At 46.7% G+C, this 27,487-nt stretch overlaps 1 protein-coding gene across 1 annotated transcript in view; it reads right to left on the bottom strand.

Moving 5' to 3' along the window:
* The window catches only part of Dclk3 (doublecortin like kinase 3), a 49,677-nt gene extending 28,533 nt beyond the window's left edge, over positions 1-21,144 (bottom strand). The window contains exon 1 of the mRNA XM_040740074.1: positions 20,871-21,144. Coding sequence (XP_040596008.1) covers positions 20,871-20,958 — 88 coding nt within the window. The 5' untranslated portion in view covers positions 20,959-21,144. The remainder of the gene's footprint in view (positions 1-20,870) is intronic.
* Positions 21,145-27,487: the final 6,343 nt, after the last annotated feature.

The raw sequence follows: 27,487 nt of genomic DNA, 5'->3' as shown, positions 1-27,487 counted from the left end.
TGGAGGGGGAGGGCAGGGGGACACCCTGGCACTTAACCCTGTTCACCAATCCTAGAAGCTGGTTCAAGAACCTCTGAGAACGGAACGGGGAGGGGCTAAATTTCCAAGCTTGTGTGAGCGCTGGACCTCAGTGACCAGGTACATGTGAGAAGAGCCACCCTGCCTGCCGCCTGCACAGGCCCAGCAGAAGCCACAGGAGAGATGGTGGCAGCAGGAGGGCCACAGAGGGAGGGGTCAGAAGTTGCATAGCAACTGGGGGAAGAGGAGGAGTCACAGTCCACCTAAGTGAGTCAGGGCTCTGGGGACTGAGGCTGCAGGAGGAGGAAAGGCCTGTGTGCTTGTGAGCAGAAGCTTCTGGGATTCACTCAGCACCCTGGGTATTACTAGTAACATGGCCCGTTTGTTCCCAGAGGCGGCAGTAATGGTGACCCTTCTCGGCTCCCTTCCCTCCAGATCTGCATTCCAGCCATTGCCTGGTGTGTACTCCCCAGCTTCGCTCTCCTCTCGCTGGTTCTGAAGCCACCTGAACTCTATCGGAACAGCCTCCTCTCCAGCGTTCCTCATGCCAATCCACCCCGCCCCTCCAGTCCCTCACATTGTCTTTCTCGAGGACACTTGAGGAGGCTGGCCTGCTTTGAGCCTCCAGGGTCTCTCCGGGGACAGCTGCTCTTTCCTTCCTGCCCCTGGGTTTAATGTTTCTTCCCAGTTATCCTACAACTGCATCCACAAGGCTCCGCCACCCACTCCATGAATCCCCAAAGGGTGCAGCTTCCGGGCCGGCTGCTTCTTTCTTTGACCTGAATTGTTACACCTAACTCTGGAGGAGGAGATTCTCAGTAGCTCTGCCTTGGGCTGAGCGCAACATAAAGAGGACTTTTGGTGTGTCCTTCAGAGTACTATATTCCCACACACACACATCTTGTGCCCACTCCTCCTCCAACCATCTAGGAGCTAAGACCCCCACCCCTGGCTTGTTTCATCTGGTTACTGCAGATTCCCCAGGCTGGAGGGAGATTCAACACACTCTCTCCCTGTTAGGGTTTAATGGGAAGATGCACCCCACAGATTCCTGGGTTTGAACAGTGGGTTCCCCGGAGATATGCTCTTCTGGGAAATTGCAGAACCTTTAGGAGGTGGAGCCCACTGCAGGAAGTGGGCCCTTGAGAGGCCCTGACCTCCCTCCATGATCTGGGAGATAAGAGCAAGTGCCTGCCTCACGCCCCTGCCAAGGAGCCTTCCGCTGCCACGCCTTCTCTGCGGCTGTGGACTGCATCTGCTCAGACCGTGAGCCAAAACAAACTTTTGCTTCCCCCAAGATGCTCGGATCTAGCTCTGTACACCAGGCTGGCTTCAAACTCAGAGATCTGTCTGTTTCCATCTACCAAGTTGAAATTAAAGGCATGCGCTACCACTGCCCAGATACAATTAAAAAAAAAAAAAAAGCAAACTCACATGTCTTTTTTTTACACACTTCTGTATCTTCACAATTCTGTTTGTACCTGCAGCTGGGACTTGCTCGTTTGTTGTGTGGGGATCTGAACAGGGAGCGCCCCTCTCTGTTACTGTACAGGACACAGAGTAACACAGCCTGCAGATTATTTAACCGGTCATTTTTTGGAATGGACTGTGGTGGTTCACACCCGTAATCCCAGTACTCAAGATGTTGGGGCAGGGGACTACTCTGAGTTGGATGCCAGTCTGAACTACATGGTGAGTTCAAACCTTTGCCCCCACCCCCACCCCAGTCCTCTTTTAAGTGATGTTGACTTCCTAGTAAGACCACCTCAGTGAGCTTCAGGGAGATGCAAGACTGCTCAGTGGTTAGGAACATCTGATGCTCTTGGAGAGGACCAGAGTTCAGAGCCAAGCACCCACAACTGCTGCTCACAAACACCCTAACTCCAGTTCCAGGAGAACCAGTGTCCTCTTCTGGCCTCTATCTACAGAGGCCTGCACTCATGTGTCCATACCCTCACACACACATAATTCTAAGAAATAAATATTTTTAAATACATGTTTTATTCACATCATGAGAAATGGTACACTTGGGAAATAGTGGGGTTGGTTGTAAAATAAATAATAGGGAAATATTTTGAATGATTTTATAATAAATAATGCACATGAAATTTATTAATGTGAAACAAATATTGACTGACTTCACTGTGCTATTACCTGAGTCTTGGGTACACCTGACTGGCAAGACATGACTCAAAAATATTTAATAACATGGTGGCTTATGTGATCCACTTGACTTCCTGGTAAAAATTCCTAAGAACAGCTGTGTTGAAATAGAAATCCTTTGTCAACAAGAGTAAAGTCATAAGTCTCAGGAGGGCTGTATTGGGTGCAAAGACTGCCTCAACACAAATATTTGTGTATGATAGGCAAGCTACCCCTGATAAATATACAACTACAGCTGCAGACAGGGAGCAGTTAGCCATCACCTCACAGGCCAGCAGCAGGCACTAAAACAATTCTCCCTGGATCTTGAGTCATTTTGAACAAGAGCTCTGGCGCATGTAGGTTGGCTTTTGTAACCACAGCATTAAAGCAAACTTTCACGGTCTGCAGAGAACAGACACAAGACTCAGCAGTGGGCATCAACTCTTCAGCAAAACAGCCTGAGCTCAGATTTGCCCTAGTTGTGAAGCCAGCCAGCATCCCACTGGGCAACACACAGCCACACCCTGTTCCCAGAGCTGGGGATAAACAGGTGAGCTTCCCGGATGTCCCTGCAGACAGAGTGTTCTAAAAAAGACACTCTCTAAAGTGCATGAAGAGTCCAAACAAAGGAGGATGTTGGCATAAAGTGGTCTATGGGGGCAAACAATTGTTTCTACTCGGGATTCAGATTGGGTTTGGTTTTCTCCTAACTTGAAGAAGGAAAGGGGTGGTGGACACTTGCCACAGCAGCGGGTGTCCACAGAGCTTGGGCAGCAATCCCAGTACCCACTCAGAGAAGCAGAGGCCAGGAGAGCATCACAGATGCTGGCCTCTGTAGCACACCCTGTAAAGAGGGGAACAGGTGCCAGCCATAAGCTCTGGCGTGTGCAGCAAGCACACTGTGACCGACCACGGTGCCACCGGGGCAGGCCGTTTACCTACAAGAAGAACAGCTCCCCCACAGAGCCCACCACACTCTCTGGGGGCATCAAGCACAGATGGCCCCGGGACCTCCAGTTGCCCTGGCAGCTCCTGGCTCTCCTGGGGAGCAATGGTTAGGTTTCTTTGGGAGACATTTCAATACTGTCTCTTGCCATGTGGCAAAGAAGAAGAAGAAGAAGAAGAAGAAGAAGAAGAAGAAGAAGAAGAAGAAGAAGAAGAAGAAGAAGAAGAAGAAGAAGAAGAAGAAGAAGAAGAAGAAGAAGAAGAAGAAGAAGAAGAAGAAGAAGAAGAAGAAGAAGAAGGAAGAAGAAGAAGAAGAAGAAGAAGAAGAAGAAGAAGAAGAAGAAGAAGAAGAAGAAGAAGGAAGAAGAAGAAGAGGAGGAGGAGGAGGAAAAAGGAGGAGGAGGAAAAGAGGAGGAGGAGGAGGAGGAAGAAACGTGGCTTGCAAGAGTGGTGCCTACTAAATAAATGGATTTACTTGGGAAAATTCTAAGCATACCAAGCTATCGCCAGGACTGAGGTAGGCTAGCAGTGAGTGGGCATCATATGAGGGAAGCCATGGGTGGTATTAGTGAAAACAGCCTGTAGCCTGAGTCTGTAACCATCAGAATGTGCTGGGCAAGCACGTCAACCATATCTATGAGTTTTCGATCTTTTTGTCTCCCCTGACTCCCTCGTGTGTGTGTGTGTGTGTGTGTGTGTGTGTGTGTGTGTGTGTGTGTGTGTAGCCCTGGCCATCCTAGATCTTGCTATATAGACCAAGCTGACCTCAAACTCAGAGAGATCAACCTGCCTCAGCCTCCTCAGTGCTGGGATTAAAGGTGTGAGCCACCATGCCCAGCTATTCTGCCCCACATTTTATCTAAAACTTCTCAGTCAGCTTTCTGCAGGTCCAGCATTCCTCTGGCTGGTGACAGTGCCCCCTGTGCCCAGGCAGCAGCTGCCTCTAACCGCTGTCCCCGCTGTGTTAGGACTGAGGTCCCGTCTATGCCCAATTCTCCCACGCATTACCTTCTGCTGCCTGAACTTGCTCTACTCACCCGTGAGTTACACACACACACACACACACACACACACACACACACACACAATTCACACCAGGCCTGATCAGTGGTGACTGACAGAGAGGCAGGAGAAGACAGGAAAGCTGCCCAAAATGACAGGCATGTACTAGAGGTCTCCAGAGACTCACTCTGAGACGTGACCCCACATGTAAGTGTTTCCCTCACATACGTGTGCACCCTATAAAGACGTGTGTGTAGACATTCCAGTGAGTAATCTCCCAGAGCTCACTGGAGTGCCTTCCAACTGTTTCCTTCATGTTCCCTTCCTTCGCTCAGGTCTGCCAGAGACCCCATGGCCTACTCTGAGTCATCCACTGAAGACACACATCTGCTCCAGCACCAACCTTCTGTACAGTCCCATCGGAAAAACTGGGATGCTCTGGGCCTCTGCCCCTGGCCCCTCCAGCTCTGATATCACAGCACTATAAAGTTGCTGTGTCTACCACAGTGGCATACAGTAGACTCTCAATAAATACATGTGAGTGAGTGAGTGAGTGAGTGAGTGAGTGAGTGAATGAATGAATGAATGAATGAATAATAAATGAATGGCTAGTTCATGACAATTATCAATGATTATCCTGGTAACCTAACTTTAAAATTATTACGCTAAAAACAGATACTGTCAAGAAAATGGAAAGAATGAACATGTAAGAAAAAAATTGCTAATCCAAGAAAGGATATACCTATTACTGGCTGTGTTACAGAAGAAGGTAGTTAATTGTAGGTTAAAGAAACACAGTGCCAACCTCCAGCTGGAGACAGCTCATGCATCAGGAAGGACTAGTTTGTGTCAGCTACTCACGGCAACATGGAAAATGTAAAACTCTCCTTTTTCCCTGTGCAATGAGCAGATACTTAACACTCTACTCCACCCTGCAAAGTAAAAATCCACTGTTCAATATTTGTGTGTGTCTGTGTGTGTGCAAGTGTATGTGTACCTGTGCATGCATGTGTGTGTCACTGTACATGTGTATGTGTGCCTGAGAGAGAGAGATCCATCATCCTTCACTGTTGGGGAACTCCTGTGTATATGTCAATAAAGCACTGTCTGGCCAATAGGAATCTAGATATGTGGGGCTAGGAGTCCAGGAGGATTCTGTGAAGGAGAAACACAAGAGAGTCAACATGTAACCGCCATGGGGTAGGAGCCCGGAACTTTTCTCCGGTAAGAGACATACTTAGATTAACAATTATGGGGTAATTACTTAAGTCAGAGCTAGCCAGTAAGAGACAAGCAAGGCCAACAGCTTCATAATTAATATAGCCTCCTGTGTGTTTATTTGGGACTGATGCGGATCTAGAACCAGGCGGGCGGGAAGGCTCCTCTCAAGGAAAGCTTCTCTTAACACTTCACTTTACATTTTATTTGTAATTATTATTATGTGTGTTCACTCACACACACAATAGTGTACATTCACATGAGTATGGAGGTCAGAAAATGTTGTGAAATTGGCCCTCTCCCTTACTTTTACATGGATTCCAGGGGTCGAACTCAGGCCACCAGGCTCAAGACAAAAGTGCCTCCCAGATGACCCTTCTCATCTGTCCCTTCACCTTACTTTTTGGGACACCATTTCTCACTCCATGAGAGTTCACTGCCTGGCCAGACTAGCTGGCCAGCAAGGTCCAGTGTTCCTCCTGCTGTCTCCCCAAAATGGGTTTAAAAGCCTGTGTTGTCTCAAATGACTTTTTGCATGGGTACTGGAGATCTGAACTTAGATCCTCAGGCATGGCAAACACTTCGCCAACTGAGCCTTCTTTCTCTCCCCGATTGTTACCACACTTCTAAGAGCACTTAGGAATCCACACACTATGTCTGTGTTCCAGCCAGCATCCTGGAGTCCAGGGTAGGAGGCCCAGTCTGCTTCTATGCCCAACCCCCGCTCCTCTGCCAACATGCTTCACTGCTCGGCACTGGCCATCAAGAAAGTGTAAGTAACTAAACAGAGAAAGGCTGGGCAGACATGCTGTTTTTGCTTTGTAACAGACCAAATGGTTTAGAAAACAGGAAGTAACCACCACAGATGCCAGGAACACAGGACCCTGAACTGTGAGCGGCTCCCAGACTCCCTCCTTCTTGTGAACATGGCAACTGTCTTCCTTTCACAGAGTCAATATCTTTGGAAAACACCCTCTGCAAGAGCAGGGAAACCTCTTCAGCCATCTGTGAATAAAATGATCGAAACATCAAATATCTAACTTAACAAAGCAATACTCAAGCACAAAATGGCTTCCACAGTCAATGCACAGCCAATTATCACCCACAAACTGGAGCTGTCTCTTAAGTCAGTTGCAGGGGGGCTCTGCAAGCCTGGAACTTCAAGTGACCCCAAATCCCACAATATAAAGGGGGCTGGTGCTACTATACTCAACTTCTTTCTGTTTTCTTTGTATTTTTGAAGTAGAACCTATTGTTTAGTTTTCTCAACATGTACACAGGTTAAGAACATGACTTGGGACATGATGTCCTTACACTTGCTTTAATGTTAACCAGTCTGGCCTGCCAGGCCTGTCTTTAGCATCAATGGAGAGGCTGCTACCTCTGGCACCATCTGCTGTTACACAGGCTCTATTAACTGACAAGTGCCAATTGTCTGCAAGAAGCTTTTGATGTGTAGACTACTGGAGTCTCTGACCAGACACAGGTGGGTTTTATACATGGGAGGGATTATGTCTCAAAGAGAAAATGCATGCTAAATCCAAGCCACTTGTCTTCACAGCATCTGTGACTCTGGACTTGGCTATGAGAACAGACCTTGTGATGCCCACAGCCTCTGTGACATCAGGACCTGTGATGTCCACAGTCTCTCTGACATCAGGACCTGTGATGCCCACAGTGTCTGTGACATCAGGACCTGTGATGTCCACAGTCTCTGTGACATCAGGACCTTGTGATGCCCACAGCCTGTGTGACATCAGGACCTGTCATGTCCACAGCTGCTGTGACATCAGGACCTGTGATGCCCACAGTCTCTGTGACATCAGGACCTTGTGATGCCCACAGTCTCTGTGACATCAGGACCTTGTGATGCCCACAGTCTCTGTGACATCAGGACCTGTGATGTCCACAGCCTGTGTGACATCAGGACCTGTGATGTCCAGTCTCTGTAAGTCTCCTTGCTCTCTCTCTCCCTCCATAAATTCACTTCAATTTTAGGACATGCCTACTTATTTATTCTGAGCCACCTGGAAAAAGCAAACTGAGCTCATGAAATCATTTTATATGTTTTCTTCCTGCAAAATGTAAGGTAAAAATACTTAATGTCATATTTTTATACCTTAATTTCAATGTACAATGGAAAGTTTATACACACACCAGCTTTCCCACAGAAACTTCAATACATTGGGTTGTTTTTCTTTTTAAATCAACTTTGGAAAATTCCTGGGGATAGCTTGAACTGGAAATGTGTCGACTGATGTAAGGACTAGTGTAAAACTGTGAGAAGAGGAGAAGGGAGGGGCTTGGTTCTGAACATGTATGAGGACCTGCGTTTGATCCCATGTAAAACATGGATGCCGTGGTACCTGCCTGAAATCCAGCACTGGGGAGACAGAGGAAGGCAGATCCACAGCCACCACCCTAGTAATTGGCAAGTCCCAAGCCAAACAGGAAACACTGTCTCAAAAAGAAATTGCTGAGCTAGTGAGGAACAACACTCAAGGTTGCCCCCTGATATGAGCATACACACACACACACACACACACACACACACACACACACACACACACACACACCGTGAGAGTTATTGGAGTAACCATGTGAACTGCAGTCCATGGAAGAAGGTAAATCCATAAGAACTCACACCCACCCTAAACAGTTCCCAGATCTTCCCCACTGTAATTGGTAGGTTCGAGGCTATATAAATACCAGTGTAAGTTTCGGGAGAGAACAAGGAGGTAGCGAGTGAGGCTCGTAAAACACAGTGGGGTTTCCTAAACTTTCCCACTCTTCCTGTGGGAGCTGCTTCTTTGGAGATGTTCCAAGAGAGAAATGTAGATAAGGGACAAGGTGCCTGTCCTCAGGGAGGGTACAATCTCACAGGAGGTAGGTGTGCATTTGATCACGGGACGTGTGTGTGTGTGTGTGTGTGTGTGTGTGTGTGTGTGTGTGTGGTGTGTGTGTGTGTGGTGTGTGTATGTGTGTGTGTGGTGTGTGTGTGTGTGTGTTGTGTGTATGTGTGTTGGGGGAAGTCCTGTGCATTTGTCAATAAAGTACTGTTGAGCCTATAGGAAACCTAGATAGGAGGGACTAGGAGTCCAGGAGAACTCTGGGAAGGAGAAAGACAAGAGAGTCGACATGTGACGCCATAGGGGTAAGAAGCCGGGAACTATTCTCCGGTAAGAAACATACTTAGATTAACAATTATGGGGTAATTACTTAAGGCAGAGCTAGCCAGTAAGGGACAATCAAGGCCAACAGCTTCATAATTAATACAGCCTCCTGTGTGTTTATTTGGGACTCAAGCGGATCTAGAACCAGGCTGGCGCGGCAGAGCCCAGGTGACTGGCGGGGGATAAACCAAAGCGGCTAGCAAAGGAAAAAGCTTCTCTTAACATATGTGCATGCATTCAGGTGAGAGGAGGGTAGGTGTGTGTTGGTGTGGAAGCCAGAAGTTGATACCAGGTGTTTTTCTCAATCATTTTCCACCTTATTTTCTCTTTGAAACATTCGCTCACTGAAGCTTGAAGTCACTTTTAGCTAAACTGTCTGGCCAATGGCCCCAGGGATCTTTCTGTGACCATCTCCCCAGAGCTAGGATTGCTGGCCTGTGCTACCACGCACAGCTTCTTACATGGCTGCCAACTACCCAAACTCAGGTCCTCATACTTTCACAGCAAGCATTTTTCCAACTGAGCCATCTCTCTGGTCCAGCCACAGGAATCCTATGGCCAGTCCCAACAGCACTGATTCTGTAGGATACAGACATCTTCAGTATCTCGCAAGAGATGACAGATGTTTTGATTTTATAATCATCAGTACCAAGAATACCATTTTGCATAAATACATAGTAAAAATGGCAACATTGTGTTTGGGGCCATTTCAGTAACTTAGAAATTCTGTCCTAATCCCAAGTCAAAATTCATTGAATTATTCTTTATGAAACTCAAGCCAGAAATTCAAACAACTATTCTTAAAGTCAATAATTCTGAAACATTACAAATATTACTAATTTTATACTTGCATGCTATGAACGGCAACATGAAAACATAAAAAAGCCTTTGAAAGTCTTTTGTAATTGAACCATTGTGCTTTTACAAGAGCAGAAACTTTGTATGTGCAGAAAAACTATGACAATTCATAAAATGTAATAATCTTGAATCAGAACCAAGGTGTTTTAGCCAAGGTCCCTTGGAGTTAAAGGGCTCAGCAGCAGGCACAGGGCACAGTGCCTGTGTTTACATTACGAGGAAACAGCCACGAATGCCGCCAGAAACACCTTGGGTTCATCACGTGTTTGCCTTTGAATTAATTTTTGGTTGTACATTCAGAAACCTTTCTGTTGCCCAGTGTTTCGTGACCCCCACGTTCAGTTAGTTTATAGAAGTCTGTGTGGGTCGCAACCCAGTGTTTAGGAATCTGTAGCCACGCACTACAGAGATCTGATCTCAATGGCACTTTTTCAGAAACTCAAGCAAATAACAAAACCCGAGCCTCCAAATAGCTGCCACGTCACACTATAATTTAATATAGAATCAAAGATGATTGCCACCCAAACAGGCAAGCTGTAATCATTTTTATTCAATATTGGGACAATGGAATAATGATTTAGAAATAGAGTGGCTTTGGGTAAATTTCATAAATAACACCAAGGTGTCTTCTGGAGGAATGAAAGGTGACACAGAAAGTCATTCATTTATACTTTTAATCTTAACACCACCACCACCACCGCCTCACCCCTCTCCTCCCCCACCCCCAGCCCAGGAGAGCAGTTCAGAAGTGAGAATCAGCCAGGTATGGGGGTGTAATTCAGTTGGTAGAGGCTTGCCTAGAGCATGCAAAGCACCGGGTGTGGTGGCCCCTCCTGTAACCCCAGCACTCAGGAGGCAGAGGCAAGAGGATCAGAAGTTCAAAGTCACACTTGATTTATAGCTTGTTGGAAGCCAGGCTGGGCTGTATAACCAAATAGATAAAAAGTAAACAATTTTAAAAGGCGAAAGTGTGGGTCAAGAGTCCTCACAGAGGATGGGGAGGCGGAAAGTGGGCAGACTTTGGCTGAGGCCCCTTAGAGGGTCCCTCTGATGTTCAGAGTCAGGCAAGCAGTGGCTCAGCTAATAAATGACAAGAAGTCGAGGGGTCACCACAGTAGTTTTTTGCTCTAGCGAGTTCCAGTGTGACAAGGCTTCTTCTACCTCAGCTCCTGCATCCGAGGAACTCGGTTCCTGGATCACCAGAGCCACAGAGCAGAGGAAGTACCCAACTTTTAACTGAGAAGCATGGGAGATGGCAAACAGTACATCCATCCACCTACAGTCAACTTCCAGGTGCTGGTCACACAACCCCAAACAAGCCCCAAGCGGTGGCCTCCCCAAAGCAGAAGCTGGGAAAGGATTTGAATGGATTTGAGTTTATTCTGCTGAACTCTGGAAACGGGCAGACATGTCTCCCATCCATGGCTGTCCTGGCTGGGGACACAGACTATCTGCGTCAGTCCGGCACTTGAGGATGGCTCCAGTGCTCAGGAACTGCCCGGGGCTTCTGGACTGCAGTAAAAATGGACCAACCATGCCCCTGCTACCAGAGAAAGCCCTCTAACAGGGAGGACCAAGGTGGCTCCCAAAGGACAAAGTTGCTTGCATCAGGACAAGAGAGGTGGTGTGCTTGGGGACCACGGACAGAGACAATGGCATCAGCTGACAAGGGGGAACGTGTGGGTATCCGGCAAGACCAACTGTCTCTGCCACACAGAAACTGAACCTCAGAGAGCTCTATCTGCAGACATGAGAAAACACCCTCAAGAAGCTGGACCAGCTTCACCTAAGTCATCCTGGCACAGTCTCCTAAAATCTGCGTCAACCTTGAGACCCAAAGACACTTCCTATAGAGTCCAGCAGGAGCAATGCTTCGGGCTCTACTCCATTGGAGAGGTACACGTTCTTGTGAGCAAAGGACCATGTGTGTAGATCTGGAAGCCAGAGGTTGATGTCGGGTGATTCCCCCAATCGCTTCCCTCCTTCTTTTCTTTTCCTTTCTTTTTTTCCATCTAAACTGGCTGGCCAGAGGACCCCAGGGATCCTCTTGTGACCGTCTCCCTAGAACTGGGATTGCTGGCATGTGCTACCACACACAGCTTCTTACATGGCTGCCAGGGACCCAAACTCAGGTCCTCATACTTTCACAGCAAGCATTTTTCCGACTGAGTCATCTCTCTGGCCCAGTCACAAGAACTGTATGGCCAGTCCCAACAGAAGCAGAAGAAAGAGGCTCCATGCCTCTCTGGAAATTCTGGAGGCTCTGCTTTGATTCTTCTCCCCAAGGCAGGGAGGCTGAAAGGTCAACACTGATTAAAAAAAAAAAGAGGAGAGAAAAAGCCACCTGAGGATGCTGGCTCAAGATACTTCTGTCTACTGGTATATTCAGTTAATCACTATACAGAAAGAAGACGTGAATAACAGAAAGTATTTTTGTTTCTACTTTTTAATGTATTATCCTGTGTGTGTGTGTGTGTGTGTGTGTGTGTGTGTGTGTGTGTGTGTGAAGTCAGAGGACAGCTTGCTCCAGTTGATCCTCTCCTTCCACCACGTGGGTTCCACCGACTGAGCCAAATTCATAAGATTTGGTGGCAGGTGTTTTACCCACTGAGTCACCTCACCAGTCCTAAAAATACATTATCCTGAACATTACAGTGAACATAAGACTTCACTCTGGAAACCACACACACACTTATTTTATGACATTTTGTATGTTTCCGGTTCTCTCTCATCCCCTCCTCAAAGTGAAGAGTTTCCATTGCCCTTGTCACATTAATTGCCTAGAGATCATTTAACCTCAACTGTGTTGCTCTTCACAAGCACGCTAAGCATCTCTGCTTTTAGAAACAGTGGAAAGTTTACAGGGCTCATAAAAGTTGAAGCCCTTTGAAGGAAGAAACAAAAAGATACAGTTTCCTAGTGTTGGCTTAAATTGCTGTCACGATAATGCATCCCACACACAGTGACACTCAGTAGTTCTGAAGCCTTGATGCTCAGTGCTCTCCTGTGACCAGAAACCAAGGACAGGCAGCTAAATACACTCCCATCATAGCTGTGAGTTGGATATGTTCAGCACCTGATGGGGTGGTGCTATTTTTGCTAAAGCGGCATCTTTGGCTCAGTCTCTGAAGACTCCGGTGTGCTGTGTGTCCTGCCCTATGGGCTGTGATGACTCAGTTCATTCATCAGGTTGATATCTCCACATTTCAATTTGTTAATTTCTTATTAGAAAATTAAAGTAATATTTAGTGAGCTTTGGGGAGAAGGCTTGTCAAACAATCATAGGACCTAAATTCAATTTTCAGCACTCACTTTAAACAAAACAAAAAACTGGGAGGGTGGTAGCACCTGTGGTCCCTGGGTTGGGCAGGCATAGGCAGTAGAATACGTGGAACGTGCTGGCTAGCCAGCCTAGAAGGCAAGCTCTGGATTCAGTGAGAGAGTGACTGAGAAAAATATCTAATGCTGACCTCTGACCTCCACACTAAAGTGCAAACAATTGAACACAAACATAAATACACATACACACAAATAAATCAAAATTAAAACTAGTATTTCCCCTTGGAAGTCAGAAGCAAGAGGAGGTGGATCTCTATGAGTTCAAAGCCAGGCCACTCTACATAATGAACTCCAGGAAAGTCAGAGCTACACAGTGAGATCATGTCTCAAAAAACATACATTTCCTTATGTAAACTGTATTGCCAACTCAAGGATAAATATGGGGAACATATATGTGGCAAAACTTGACCAGAACACAGTCATGTAAGAGATTCGGCATCATGAAAATAAAAATACAAAGTAAGAACAATGTTTGAGACCCTTTGGTCCCCTAGAGTATGTCAGGCTTTCCCAGGGTACCTTGCACACTCTAAACTAGAGGATAAATCAACACTGGTTAAGAGACATCACTTTGTCCAGGGTGTATGGGATGGAGCTTGTGGAAGCAGGAAGCAGGTCTGAAGACAGCAGACACTGGGTGAGGTCAGATGTGACAGGGGTGAGTGCTAAGGCATAGTTAAGGGCGCTTACAGCCGTCTGTGACTCCAGTATCAGAGTCGCTAACATCCTCTATGACCACCAGTGCACCAGGCACATAGTACACAGACATACATGCAAGAAGAACACCCAAACACATAAAATAAAAATAAACAATTACTTAGTAGAGAGAGAGGGAGAAACTCCATGTACGAAATGACATGACATATTTGTCTTGTTTTAAACATTTCTTTCTTTGCTTATGTGTATGTGTGTGTATACATGATCACACATGTGTGAGCTGCTTATGTGTATTTACAGGATCACAAGTTGGTTCTCTTCTTCAGTCATAAGGGTTCTAGGGATTGGTCTCAGGTTATCAACCTTGGTGGCAAGTCTCTTCACCCACTGAGCCATCACACCACCCAGTGTTCTGTTTTATTTTCTGAGCCTGACCTATTTTGCCGAGCATGACAATCCCCAGTTTAATTAGTTTTGATTTCATCTTTCTTCATGGTGAATTCATTATACACATATCCTGTTTCCTTTACCTGTTCTTCTGTTGGTAGGCAGCCCGATTCCATACCCTGACTATTGTGAATATTGCTGCAATAAACACAGGTATCAAATATTTCTACTGGGTGCTTATTTTGATTACTGACTTCAGTTTTATATGTAGGAGTGGTATAGCTGGATCATGTGGTTGTTGTATTTTCAGGATTTTTTTGACATCTCATGTTGATTTCCACTGCGCCTGGATGAATTTATATTCCCACCTTCAGTGTATATGGTTTCTTCCCCACCCCTATCCTCACCAACATTCTGTTATTTGTTTTCTTGAAGATGGACATTCTGACTGGAGTGGCCTAGAATCTCAGTACACCTTCTAATTGCCCATCAGCTCTATAAAATGCTTTTGTCCCTATGCTATAATTATCTATTTCAATGCCAGAGCCTACCAGACCCACCACACTGTGATGGGACCAATGGCCTGGGGACTCCTGAATCCTCAAGGCCAGCATAAAAAAGAAGCTGTATTGGCCATTTAGTCAGGAGGGACTGTCTCAAGAGAGTTGATCCCAGGGCATCTGAAAGCTGCTGGTTTAGAATCAATGACCACCAAGGACAACATCTCACTTAACAACAATGTCCCTCAGCAGTTTTCAGCCAGCTCCAAGCCAGACCCTCCCAAGAGTCCTGAATCTGCCCGCTGTCGAATTGGCCCATGTCTCTCGAACACTGCTCAGTCCCCATTAGGAATCAGATTTTCCCTGGGAAGGAATGACTACAGACCTGGTATTAAAAGTGTGGTCCCTAGTTTATGCTGGAGAGGATGTGAAGGATCACTCCTCCACTGCTGGTGGGAGTGCAAACTCAGTACAGTCACTTTGAAAATCAGTTTGGCAGATCATCAGGAAAATAGGAATCAGTCTACCACAAGATCCAGCAATTCCACTCTTAGGCATATACTCAAAGGATGCACATTCATGCAACAAGGACATCTGTTCAGCTATGTTCATAGCAGTATTATTTGTAATAGCCAGAACCTGGAAGCAACTTAGATGCCCCTCAACTGAAGAATGAATAAAGAAAATATGATACATTTACACAGTGAAGTACTACTCAGGGGAAAAAATGGAATTTTGAAATTCACAGGCAAATGATGGAACTAGAAGAAACCATCCTGAGTGAGGTAACCCAGTCACAAAAAGACAAACATGGTATGTATTCACTCATATATGGATTTTAGATATAGAGCAAATGATTACCAGTCTACATTACACACCTCCGGAGAAGCTAGGAAACAAGGAGAACCCTAAGAGAGACATACATGGTCCCCCAGAGAAGGGGAAAGGGACAAGATCTCCTGAGCTAATTGGGAGTATGGGGGAAGGAAGAAAGAGTTAGGAGAAAGAGAAAGGTAGAAGAGGAGGGGAGAGGAGGATATGAGGGAGCAGGAAGACCGAGTCAGAGGAAGAATAGAGGAGAGCAAGAAAAGAGATGCCATAATAGAGGGAAACATTAAAGGTTTAAAGAGAAAGCTGACACTAGGGAAATGTCCAGAGATCTACAAGGATGACTCCAACTAAGAATCTAAGCAATAGTGGAGAGGCTACCTTAAATGCCCTTCCCCGATATTGAGATTGATGGCTACCTTATATGCCATCCTAGAACCTTCATCCAGTAGCTGATGGAAGCAGAAGCAGACACCCACAGCTAAACACTGAACTGAACTCCAGGAATCCAGTTGCACAGAGGAAGGAGTGATGAGCGAAGGGGCCAAGACCGGGCTGATGAAACCCAGAGAAACAGCTGACCTGAGCAAGGGGGAGCTCATGGACCCCAGACTGATATTTGGGAAACCAGCATAGGACCAACCCAGACCCCCTGAACGTGGGTGTCAGTTAGGAGGTCTGGGAAATCTATTGGACTTCTGTCAGTGGATCAGTATTTATCACTAGTATACGAATGGACTTTGGGAGCCCATTCCACATAGAGGGATACTCTCTCAGTCTAAACACATGGGGGAGGGACTAGGTCCTGCTCCAAATGATATAACAGACACTGAAGATCCCCCATGGAAGGCCTCACCCTCTCTAGGTAGCAGAAAGGGGATGAGATGGGGGCCCGTGGGGTCAGGGGAGGAGGGGAGAGAGAGGAAACTGGGATTGACATGTAAAACAAGCTTGTTTCTAATTTAAAATTTTAAAACAAGGAAAAGAAAGTGTGGTCTCCACACAAGAAATGCCTACAAGAATTTAGGAGCTAGTAAGAAAAGCAGAATCTCAGACTCCAAGACATTCTGAATCCAAATCTCCATTTTTACCTACACCACCAGATGGTTCAAATGCCCAACGCTGTTTAAAAGTTTGGTAGTCAAACAATCTCTTCTGCCTAAACATGTCAATCACTTCAGTCGTTTTCAGTTATAGCATCTGGTAGGCATTGTGCATCACCGTCTCTTCAGAACAGTTGGAACACAGCCACCTTACCAATAAAGGACACAAGCTCAGAGTGGATTGGTCACAGGGTCATGTGGCCTTGAAGTTTCCGAGCCAGGATTTCCAGGCAGATCTGAAAGACTCAAGAGGGCTCACATACAGATAATACTGTGCTTTTGAGGGCAATGCAGGCAGCTCTAGAGACTTCTTGACCCTTCGTGCCACCTCTGACCCAGGATTTCTCTCTCTTCTCTCTCTTTTACTACCCATAGAATGAGGCCTCAACACAGACCACTGTCCCCAGGAGACAAGCCTCTGATCCCCAAGTAAGTACTTTATAGGCTTGCTCAATAACTTTTTGATGAGTTCATGAACATACTTCCCTTTAATCATCAAACACTACTGAAGTAAGCTGAATGGCTATCATTAAGGAAAAGAAGGCGAAGACTCTGGATTCCCAGAGAAGTTCAAAGTCTTGCCTGAGATCTCCAGGAAGCCTTGGACAACTAGAAATGAGACCCAAAGCCTCTCCCCAGTTCTCAGGACAGATGTCTTTGTCCTCTTCCTCTACTTTCCTGAATTTCTGACCTACACTACCAGATAGTTCACAGAAATATCCCTTTCAAATTACGCCCCCACAGACACTTTAAAAAGTGCTCTGACAGCTGGGTGTAGTGTCCTATGCCTCTAATCCCCAGCACTCTGGAGGCAGAGAAAGGTGGACCTCTGTGAGTTCAAGGCCAGCCTGGTCTACAAATTGAGTTCTAGGACAACTAAGGCTGCTACACAGAGATAATCTGTCTTGAAAAAAAAACAGGGTGGGGGATGGGGATGTGTGCTCTGCCTCCAGACAGGATGGAATTAAATGTTAACAGGCAGTCACCTGGGAAAATGGGGAAACTTGGGACATGAATACACACAGGAACCTGAACCCCAAAGAAGGAACATTCTCCCTCCGAGGGAAGCAGTCCTCAAAGCCAAGTGACAGAGACCCTGCCCCCAAGGGGCCCCCAAGGAGCTCCAAGAGCAAGCTGGAAGAAGCCAGCCACTCACCCTGTACTCTGTAAGCACAGCTGTGAGACTGAGGTTCACACAGCACTTTCCCTTCCCTTTGTCACATTTAGAAAGACACCGAGGCCTTTAATTGCACAGCTTGTCCAGTGAAAACAAAATATTTGCCTGAAATGTTAAGGGAAACATGAGAGGGAAATTTCTCTTGAGCTAGGAAATGGGAGGATTTCACACACACACACACACACAGAAACATGCAAACATGCACATATACACATACATTCACACCACACACACATACAATCACTAGAGAGAGAGAGAGAGAGAGAGAGAGAGAGAGAGAGAGAGAGAGAGAGAGAGAACAGACACACACACACACAGAGCTTAGGACAGCAGAACAACTCTTGACTTTTTTTTTTTTTTGCTTCTTTGCACCCCAAGGCCAAAGTCTGTGGCACCGGGAACACTAAGCATCGTGTACACTGCCAGAGACACTGATGAGAGCCATGGCACTACGGATTGACAGTCCTGGTCTGAGCACCAAGACTCATGGGCCTAGACAGGATATTTTCTGTGAATTCACCCAAAGGCACCCTAGAGGACTCAGGCTGTCCATTGCTGTTTGAGGGAGACAGGGGACACATTGTCTGAGGAGGCTGTCAGATATGGAGATGGAAGGAAGTACATTGTCTGAGAAGGCTGTCAGATATGGGGACATATATTTGTAAACCCAGCACTCAAGAGATGGAGGCAGAAGGATCATGAGTTCAAGACCAATCTGGAGTACATAGATAGTTCAAGACCAGGCTGGTGTTCATGAGATCCTGCCCCCAAAAGTAAACATAGGAAGAAAGGATTGGAGGGGAGAGTAAAAGAGGGAAGGGAAAGAAACAGAAGCGAAGGGAACAGGAAGGGGTACCGATTAGTTTTTGTTGAGTTGGCACAAGCCATGCCATTTGGGAAGAGGGAACCTCAATTGGAAATGCTTCCATGAGGCCAGCCTATGGCAAGTCTACACATGTTTTCTTGATTAATGATTGATGTGGGAGGGTCCAGCTCACTGTGGGCGGTGCCACCCCTGAGCAAGTCAACCTGGATTGTATAAAAAGGAAGCTGACCAAGCCATGGGCAGCAAACCCACTAAGCAGCATTTCTCCACGGCCTCTGCTTCAGTTCCCGCCTCCAGGTTCCTGCCTGACTTGCCTTCATGGTGGACTGCAACCTGCAAGCTGAAATAAACCCTCTTCTCCCCAAGGTGCTTTTGGTTATGGTGTTCACAAGAGCGACGGAAAGCAAACTAGGACATGAGGAAAATGACTCCATGTTTTCAGATTTGGTTTTTCTCTTTGGTTGGTTGGTTTGTTGTTGGTCCTTGGAGTCAGATACTGAGAAAGAATTCCTAGACAGCAAGTTCATATGTTAGTGTTTTTCATAGGAAAGGATGGTTGGAGAATGATGAACTGAGCTAAGAAAAAACCAAAGCAAGCCAAGCACAGAAGCAAGGCCAGCAAAGACACTCGGGGGTCAACTTGATGGAATGCCACAGGAACTTTCGGTAGACAAAGGACATCACACCTCGCTCAGTGTCCTAGTGAAGAACCTGAGAACTGGCTGATGTTCTCTTGAAGACCGACCAGCTCCTTGTCAGGGGCTGCCCCAGAGAGATGTGCAAATCCACCCAGTCCTTGCTCTGAGCTTGTATGAGCAAATTCGTGCAAAGATCCCTCCAACAAAGGCAGAGGGACTTGCTCCCGGGAGTGAGGTACTCAGGGCACCAACGACAGCAGGCAGGCGTAGCAGAGCTCGCTGTAAAAGGACTGTGGTAGAAGCAGAGGCAAACACCCGCAGCTAAACACTGAACTGAACCCATGGAACCCAGCGACAGAGAGAGAGGAGCGATAAGCAAATGGGCAAAGAATGGGCTGTCGAAACCAGCAGAGACAGCTGATCTGAACCACGGGGAGCTCTTGGACCCCAGACCGACAGCTGGGAGGCCAGCATGGGACTGATCCAGACCCCCTGAGTGTGAGAGTCAGTGAGGAGGCCTGGGCAACCTATGGGGCCCTGGGCAGTAGATCAGTGTTTATCCCTGGCATACAAATGGACTTCGTGTATCCATAGCACAAAGAGGGATGCTCTCTCAGCCTGGACTCTTAGGGGAGTGCCTGGACCCTGCCCTGAGTGACATGACAGACTCTGGATATCCCCTATGTGGAAGGAAGTGAGGATAGGGTGGGAGACTGGTGGGTATAGTGAGGGGGATGCGGGAGGAGAGGAGGGAGATGGAACTGGGATTGACATGTGAAACAAGCTACTTAAAATTAAAGTAATAAAAAAAGGAAAAAAAAAAGGACTGTGGTCAAAGCCTTTAATGGTAAATGGAAAGAGAGTTGAAGCGGAGAACTCAGAAGTCACATCTGCCTCTGTCTGCTCTTTCTCCTGTTAGGCATCCCCCTAACAATGCTATTACATGCTTCACAGAAGTTGGGCTGTAGACAAACCAGACTCCAGCTCTGCTTTCCTCCCAGGGGCTCCGCTTTCTGCTGCCTGCCCCAGGGACAATGTGTGCCTGCCTATAGCTGTGTGTACTTCATTTCCTTGTGATCCTTAGCCCAACAGCAACCCAGCAGATCACCCTTAAGAAGCAGCAGCCCCCACTCCGCAGCCTCCAACACACACATCACAGTGCAGATCTTCCCAGTGCCACCATGTGTTTATAAGAGCTGCTGACAATGGGACCTAGATTCCACTGGACAACTGACATCAAGTAGAGGGAAGGGAATCTGGACTCAGGAGTGAGGTGGAAAAAAACGACTCACCTAATTCCCTCCAAAACGTCTCACTCCCACTGCCATCAGGCACATACTCTGGGAAGGTGTCCCCAGACGCCTCTGCCCAGCCCCGGGTGCAGCTTTATCCTTTTTCCACCACACCTCGCCCCCAGAGTCAGACATGGAAAGGAGTCAAAACGTGGCTCTGTATTTGAAACGAATTGATGGTTCTATTTCTCCCGCTCTGATTTATCGTATTAATTCCCAAATGCTCTGCCTGTAGTGTTTTTTGTTTGTTTGTTTTTCCTAATCCCCCTTTGTTCTTCTATGTCTCTCTAGCTAGAATCAGCGCTCTGGAGAGCAGGGTTCAAGAAACTACTCTACCACTCTTGGGTAATCCTAGGCAAGGCAGTGGCTCTAGAGTCTCAGAACAGATTCTTTCAGGAAAGGATGCAATGAGGGAGATCCCTAGGTGACTAGTGCCTAATGCATGAAGACAATTAATCAATGACAGCCCCCCCGCCCCCCCCCCCCGCGTGTGCCTTCCTCCTGCAGCCTTACTGCACTTGCCCGGAGTGTTTTTCCAGGAATGGCGCTCGCTCTGGCTGCTCAGATTGGGGAGCAGCTCCAGCGGCTGTCACTCCCTAGCAAGAGAGTTTCCAGTGGTGTAGAGGGGTTCCACAAGTGAATACATGCACACAACACACGCATGCATGCGCACACGCATGCACAGTGCAACCCGATGGGGTCTGCCTCTGTTGCCCCATCGCTCCAGAGTAGGGTTCCCACCGACAGTCGCCAGGGGCACTTACCCGGGATGGGAGGCGCAGGGCGGCTGGGTGCCGGAGGGGCTGGGGTCGTGGGCGGTGGCGGCGGGCGCAGGGCGGGCGCAGCTGGCATGGCTGGCGGCCTGGCTGCAGGTGGCAGCTCCGGGACGTGGCCCAACGACGGCTCGGCCGAGCGAGCACGGGAAGGCTCGGGGACTACACTCTGCGCCGAGCTGCTTGTCTCCTTTTCGCTTTGGCTGGCGCAGGCAGCAGCCACTGTGCAAAGACCAGTCTCCCCAGGCGCAAGCTTGACAACCGCGCGCCGCCCCGCCACCCTCCAGCCCCGCCCTGTCCCGCCCCGCCCCGCCCCACCTCGCCCTGGGCCGCCTGGGGGCGGGAGAGTTGGTGGTGAACTTGAGCCAGCAGGACACTCCAGAAGAGCTCTCAGGCAGACAAGACTCCACGAGACCCCTCTCTCCCATCTCCTTGCCTCTTCCTCTCTCCTTCCTCTCCTTCCTTCCTCCCTTTCCCTCCGCAAAGCTGTTCCAGTCAAGGAACTTGGGGACTGATTTTGATCTGTGACTGCACGGTGCTCTCAATGGGTGACTCCCAAGTCCTGGAAGCCTGCAGCCCAAGCAACCCTGCCTCTCCCTGCAGTACAGAGTTCAGACTGTAGGTACTCCACCAAAGTGTCCTTCCTGCACACAGAAGTCAAAGTTAGGCCACAGTGGTTCAAACGCACAAATCCAGAGACACACTGCAGAAGGTCCTCCCATCTTGGGGTTACTGATACCACCCACGGAAGGTCTCTTGTGAAACGGCCCCTTCTCAGAACCATACACATAAGCGTCAGAGTTGCAGTAACAAATACAGTGCTTCAGCATTTTTTTTCTTTAGATGCCTTTACTAGCCACTCTTTCTAGTTCTGTCATTCACATTTGGGGGAAAAGAGAATGAGAGACAAATAACCTGCGCTTGGGCGATCAGATGGTGTGTTTTCTGCCACAGCTGATGGCTGGGTGGAGAGCCATCATTTACACATGGCTTTGATGAATACGCCGAGCAGTAGGGACGAAGCTCTCAGCTCAAGACAGAACACCACAGTGAAGCGCAGTTATTCCACACTTTGCTGCATGATGTGGGGAAAACTGCATACTCACAACCCTGCTTTTCTTTTCTGACCTGTTAACAGAACCCCAATTTTAGCTGAATACATTGCAATTCACAATAAAGAATATATTTCCCAGGTATCCTGGTGCCCAAAATGACCATAAGAAAAGGTTTTGGCCAGTGAAATACATTTGGGAAGCTTTGTGTGGGACTCGCCAAATGTTTCTGAGGCTCATAGACACATTCCATTGTTCCTCCCACCCTTCTGCCTCGTTCCAATATCCAACAGTGATGTCTATGGTACATTAGATTATGAGGGCAATTCTTTGCTCCATTTTCTAATAGAATTAGAAAATCTACCTATACAGACAGTCTTCAATTACTGTGATGAAACACCCAAGCTAACCAATCACCAAATTGTAAAGATCTTTTTTTATTATTTTAAATCATGTGCACAATGTGTGGGTGGGTATGTGCTCATGAGTGTAGGTGTCCACAGTGTCCAGAGAGGGTGTCAGATCCCTTGGAGCTCACACTATAAGCATTTGTGAGACATATCATGTGGTGTTGGGAACCAAATTCAAGTCCCTTACAAGAGAAGCACCCAGCCATCTCTCTAGCTTCCTGAGTTAGCCACTTTAAATGGAGGAGATATTTGGTTTGACTCACAGTCTCAGAGATTTCAATTCATACTTGTTTGGTCCGGGTGGTGGCACAGCTTGTCACAACAAGAACACAAGGAGGAAGAAACCTATGTATATCATAATAGCCAGGAAGCAAAGACAAGAAGGTGTGGGACCCCTGTGTCCTCTAAGGATGTGATGCCCATGACCTAACTCCCTCCTACTAATTACCACACCCAATTGTCACCACCTCCTAATAGCACAACAAACTAAGGAACAAGCAAGCCTTCAACTCCTAGACTTTTGAGGAAGATCCCAGATCCAAATAATAACACCCCTTGTCCCTTCAAGCTACAACATTCCTCTGCATCTTGTCTTTAATTGTGGCCATCCTACTTACATGACCAATAGGATGCTATTGGATGTGTACCCTCCCAGATTAAATCCCTAGCATCTGCTCCTGCCAATCTTTGAGTAGCCACTGCCCAAGGAGAACATACAGAAACAGGAGTCAGACCTCAGTATCAGCTGGCAGCTAACATTCGACCTGATATGAGGCCACCACATAGGACTGTAGACCCAAAAGTGACACAGATAAATAAATGCCTACAGTTATAAACAACTAAGTCCTGAGCTACTTTGTCCCTCAAGACTTTTGCTGCAAAAGCTAGCTAATATGATGACCGGAGCTCCAGCAGCCTTTTTGAATTACATGGTAGCCTTAAAATTTTAAGACAAATCCCAAAAAAGTTACAAGAGCAATAAAATAGAGGCCTGGATCCCTTATGATAGCATGAAACTATGTCACCTTTAAATTTACCCTTTAAGAGAAAAGACACCCTTGTATATTTAAGCCTCTTCGGTCTTATTACCTGAGAAATGGTATTTGTGTCCATCCTTCAACAAAAGAAAACATTTCCTTTCACACAAACAGAAACACTGAATACAGGCATAGGCAGTCATTTAAATGCAAAATAGAGGCCTAGGGAAGGAACACCATGCTCATGGTGAGCCACTGAACTAGAAATTATTTGGTGTAGCTTAAGGGAGTGGAACAGTAGCCATGGAGCCTGGCCAAGGCATAGGACTATTTTGGTCATAGGTGAACAAAATCACTCACAGAGCTCAAATTAAGTGACATTTTGAGGATGTCTGAGGAAACCTCCAAGGGGTGGAGAGATGGATCAGTGGTTACAGCGCTTGCCACACACGGCTGAGGGATAGAGTTGGGATCTCCAGAACCTACGTAAGTGCCAGGCTAGTACTGCAGCTGAACTGTTACTCCAGCTTCAGAGGCAGAGATGGGGCGGGGCGGGTCCTCAGAGGAAGCTAGATAACAAGACCAGCTATATTGTCAAGCTAAGTTCTGGGTTCAAAAGACTCTGCCCCAATCAATAATATGAAAGAGTGATCAACAATGATTTATAAATCAACATCGGGCCTCTACATGCTTTTGAACGCCCCCCAACATACATACACACACCAACACACACATAACTCATGTGCCCCCCCTCACACACACACAAATGAAAAAAGAAAGTAAAAAGAAATGTCCAAGTCATTCTAAAGCAGCATGGCAGGACTCCATGACCTCACTCCGAAAGGCCCTTCACAGTTGCAGCTTCCCGATGCGCCTTCTCCAGAGAAAGAATGCACTCGCCCCAGTTGATTTATTCTAACTAGCCAGACTCTGGCTCACCTCCTTTGGAACAGAGAGGTCCCTCTGTGTCCGAAGCATCCATAGAACAGTGGAAAGAAGAGAGGAATACAGGGCAGCTGTCATACTGAACTGTGTGGTTTATTCTGGGGCCCCGCCCCTTGGGGCTTTGCCACCGTGTTTAAGATGATGAAAAGAATAGGCCATTTCCTGCCATTTGGACACAGAGTTTCAAGACAGAGGGTCAGGTCCGGTAGACTGTTATGTGCTGAAGTTCCCAGAAGAAAGTTGGTTAGGATTTCATGGTAGTGGAGCTCTGGAATGTTGCAGCTCCAGAACCAAATCTTCTTGGGTTCTCTTCAGCCCCCTTTACAGTCATCACTGTCCACCGCTGCGACTGACCGGTAGTGCTTTACATGCATTAACTTAGCAGACCATAACTCCCACCAAGCCCAAAGCTAAGAATGTCGTCAGACAGCACCTGACACCTGCAACAGAGCCCCTGTGCTTTGTGAGGACTGCCTGCCTGATGCTCTTACTAATACGTCTGGGAAACGCCTTGGTTTATGACTTTGGTCCTGTGACTATAAAAATGTCATGAACCTGTTCTCCTGTTGACACACATCATTTGGAACCACCTGAATCTGTGTCCCCAGGTTCTGGCAATTCATATTTGACTCAGAATAAATTACCTTTTATTCCCTTTGACGTGAAAGCAGTAGTTTGAGTTGACATTGCTGACCTAGAGGTTGCCAGATTTTTACAATTTCCCTCGTGAATCTATTGTTTTCCTTAAAAAAACAAACAAATAAATAAATCCAAAGGAAGACAAGAACAAAAACAATAAAAATCACTTAAAGATCCCAGCATCATTCTCTTGTGCACCGTCAGCTCTATTTTGCTACATCTAATTTTCTTCACAGTTTACATGTAGAGCATTTAAATTGCCAGTGTTTATAATCTGTTTTCTTTACATCACATAGCCATAGAGATTCCATGGAGAAATACAGGGGGAAAAATCCTCCCTTAAATAACCAGAGCCGCCCTGGAAAATTCAGAGGCTTTATCAACTTTACAGAGTTAGCGTCTGCATTTTAAACGTTGGCAGGATGCTTTATTTTGAGAGTAGCATCCAATTAGAACCTATTGCTTTAATCCCAGACTGTGTGGGACTGAGGCAGGAGGATGGAGAGATGGAGGATGCCTGGACTATGCAGTGAGTGTTAAAAAAAATGAATTGGACTGGAGTGAAGGCTCAGTGGGTGAAAGTGCTTGCTGCACAAGCTTGACGACCGAGTTTACATCCCCTGAATACACGTGAGAACATGAGTGTCACAGCATACATCTAGAATCCCAACATGCCTTCCATGAGATGGGAGTCAGAGACAGGAGAATCGCCTCGAAGCTCCTGGGTCTACTAACCTGGAAACCACAGAATGGCAGAAACAAGAGGGGAAAAAAATAAAGGCAGATGTCAAGAACTGAATCCTGATGTTATCTCTGTATGTGCACTCTGTGATACAAAGAATCATACATACTTCATACACACACCACAACCATCAAAACAAATAACAAGCCCGCAGTAGGTCAGGCTCCACTTCAAGGTCTAGGCAGTTTTCAGATCCCAAACCTAGCACAGCAAGCCTCTTCAGCTACGTGATGGGCAGGAAAGCCTGTCCTCTCTCTTTATATTTGAGCACAGCACAGGTAGCTGGGGTGATGCAGCTATGCTTCGACATTGAGATGAACATGAATAGTTTATCAAAAGCCAACCGAATTGTGGATAAATGTGTTAATAGAGCTGGGGGACTTCTAGCATTTGCAGATCAGTGGATCTCATTGGTGAGGCGAATTGGATATAAACATCTTCAGCGCGCGTGCATGAACGTCTGGCTTTGCATGCCTTACCGTGGGATATGGGACTGGAAGCTGTTTTCTTATCATCTCTTCACTTTGTGAGGATAGGCTTGGTAGTTCAGTAGGAGAAAATAAAAAAAGATTATTGTACTAGCCCAGCATTTTCAGGTTTAAATCTAGTTGGTTTTTCAGCCACGATGTTCAACTGTAAGCAGTGTGTTTGTTTTTAGATGTGCAAACTAAGTTTTAAAAGTATGCCAGGAGCCTGAAATACCCCAAACCTTACCATGAATCTGTCACTACATGATAAGGACTTGAGACTGTTTTTACTTTGCCGTCGTCACTCTACGTCTCAATATTGGTCAATATTGGTTACTGGTTGTGAAAGCCACTTTTGTTTTTATTGCTATAACACAATAGTGTTGTAGCAAGTAGTGGTCTGTACCTTGAGTCCAGCACTGAGGAATTATTCGTGTCTCTGTGTGTGTGTGTGTGTGTGTGTGTGTGTAAAATTGAAGTTAATTGCACTTATATTTGGTGAGAAGCCTGCAAAGTATGACCCAGCTCTTATCACATGAAACACATGAATGAGGAACCATGCTTACGTGACCCTACAAAAAAAGATAGTATGGAGGATATGCAGAATAAACTGGAGAACGATGCTGGGGACAAAGTCAATAGAGCATCTGCCACACACCAAACAAAGAATATTCCCACCCAGCTAAGGGCCTGCTTCTACAGGCTAATTTATATGAAAGGAGCCATATTGGCAGAGAACTGAAATGGGAGCCAGTGTGCCCTGTGGTCACTGTACCATGCCTGAGGACCTATGAAAACCATGATGTTCATCAAATTGCAGCAACTAATGTCTCCTTTCCCAGCATGCTACAAGGAGAGACAGGCAGTAAGAACAACTCTGCTTTTCCCACAGTCACACAGTTACAGTAAGAGGTACACTTACATAAGTTCAGAGATGAAGATGCTTCCAGGGTGTGCACGAGGTTTAAACCAGTCACATAGACATTGTTTTATGTGTGTATCTTTAATAACTAAAAAGTACCAATAAAAAGACAGGACTCCAATAAACAAGAATTCATTGCTAAACTGCAATACTCACCATCTTGGCTCTGAGACCATGTGACTATCAACCCGTTCTGTGTGGTCTTCAGAAAGAGGTTGCCCTGTAAGTTCTAGAGAGTGCCATGGTGCCAGTATCTAAACCAATAACTGCACTAGCTGACACCTGCTGGCATCGTGAGGGCCCAGAATTGAGATTTAGTAGCAATAAGCATGAAAGGGATGGGAGGAGGCATCAGAAAGAGAGAGCGCGCCTGCTCCACTGCCTACACCAACAGACAGAGAAGCCTGGGCACCCTCTCCCTCTCCACACCTGAAGCTGCTGTTGTTACTAATGT

The sequence above is a fragment of the Mesocricetus auratus genome, unplaced genomic scaffold, assembly GCF_017639785.1.
Source record: "Mesocricetus auratus isolate SY011 unplaced genomic scaffold, BCM_Maur_2.0 Super-Scaffold_100691, whole genome shotgun sequence".
NCBI lineage: Eukaryota > Metazoa > Chordata > Mammalia > Rodentia > Cricetidae > Mesocricetus > Mesocricetus auratus.
Note: the sequence above shows the minus strand (reverse complement) of the source record. Positions and strands in the feature narration are given on the sequence as shown.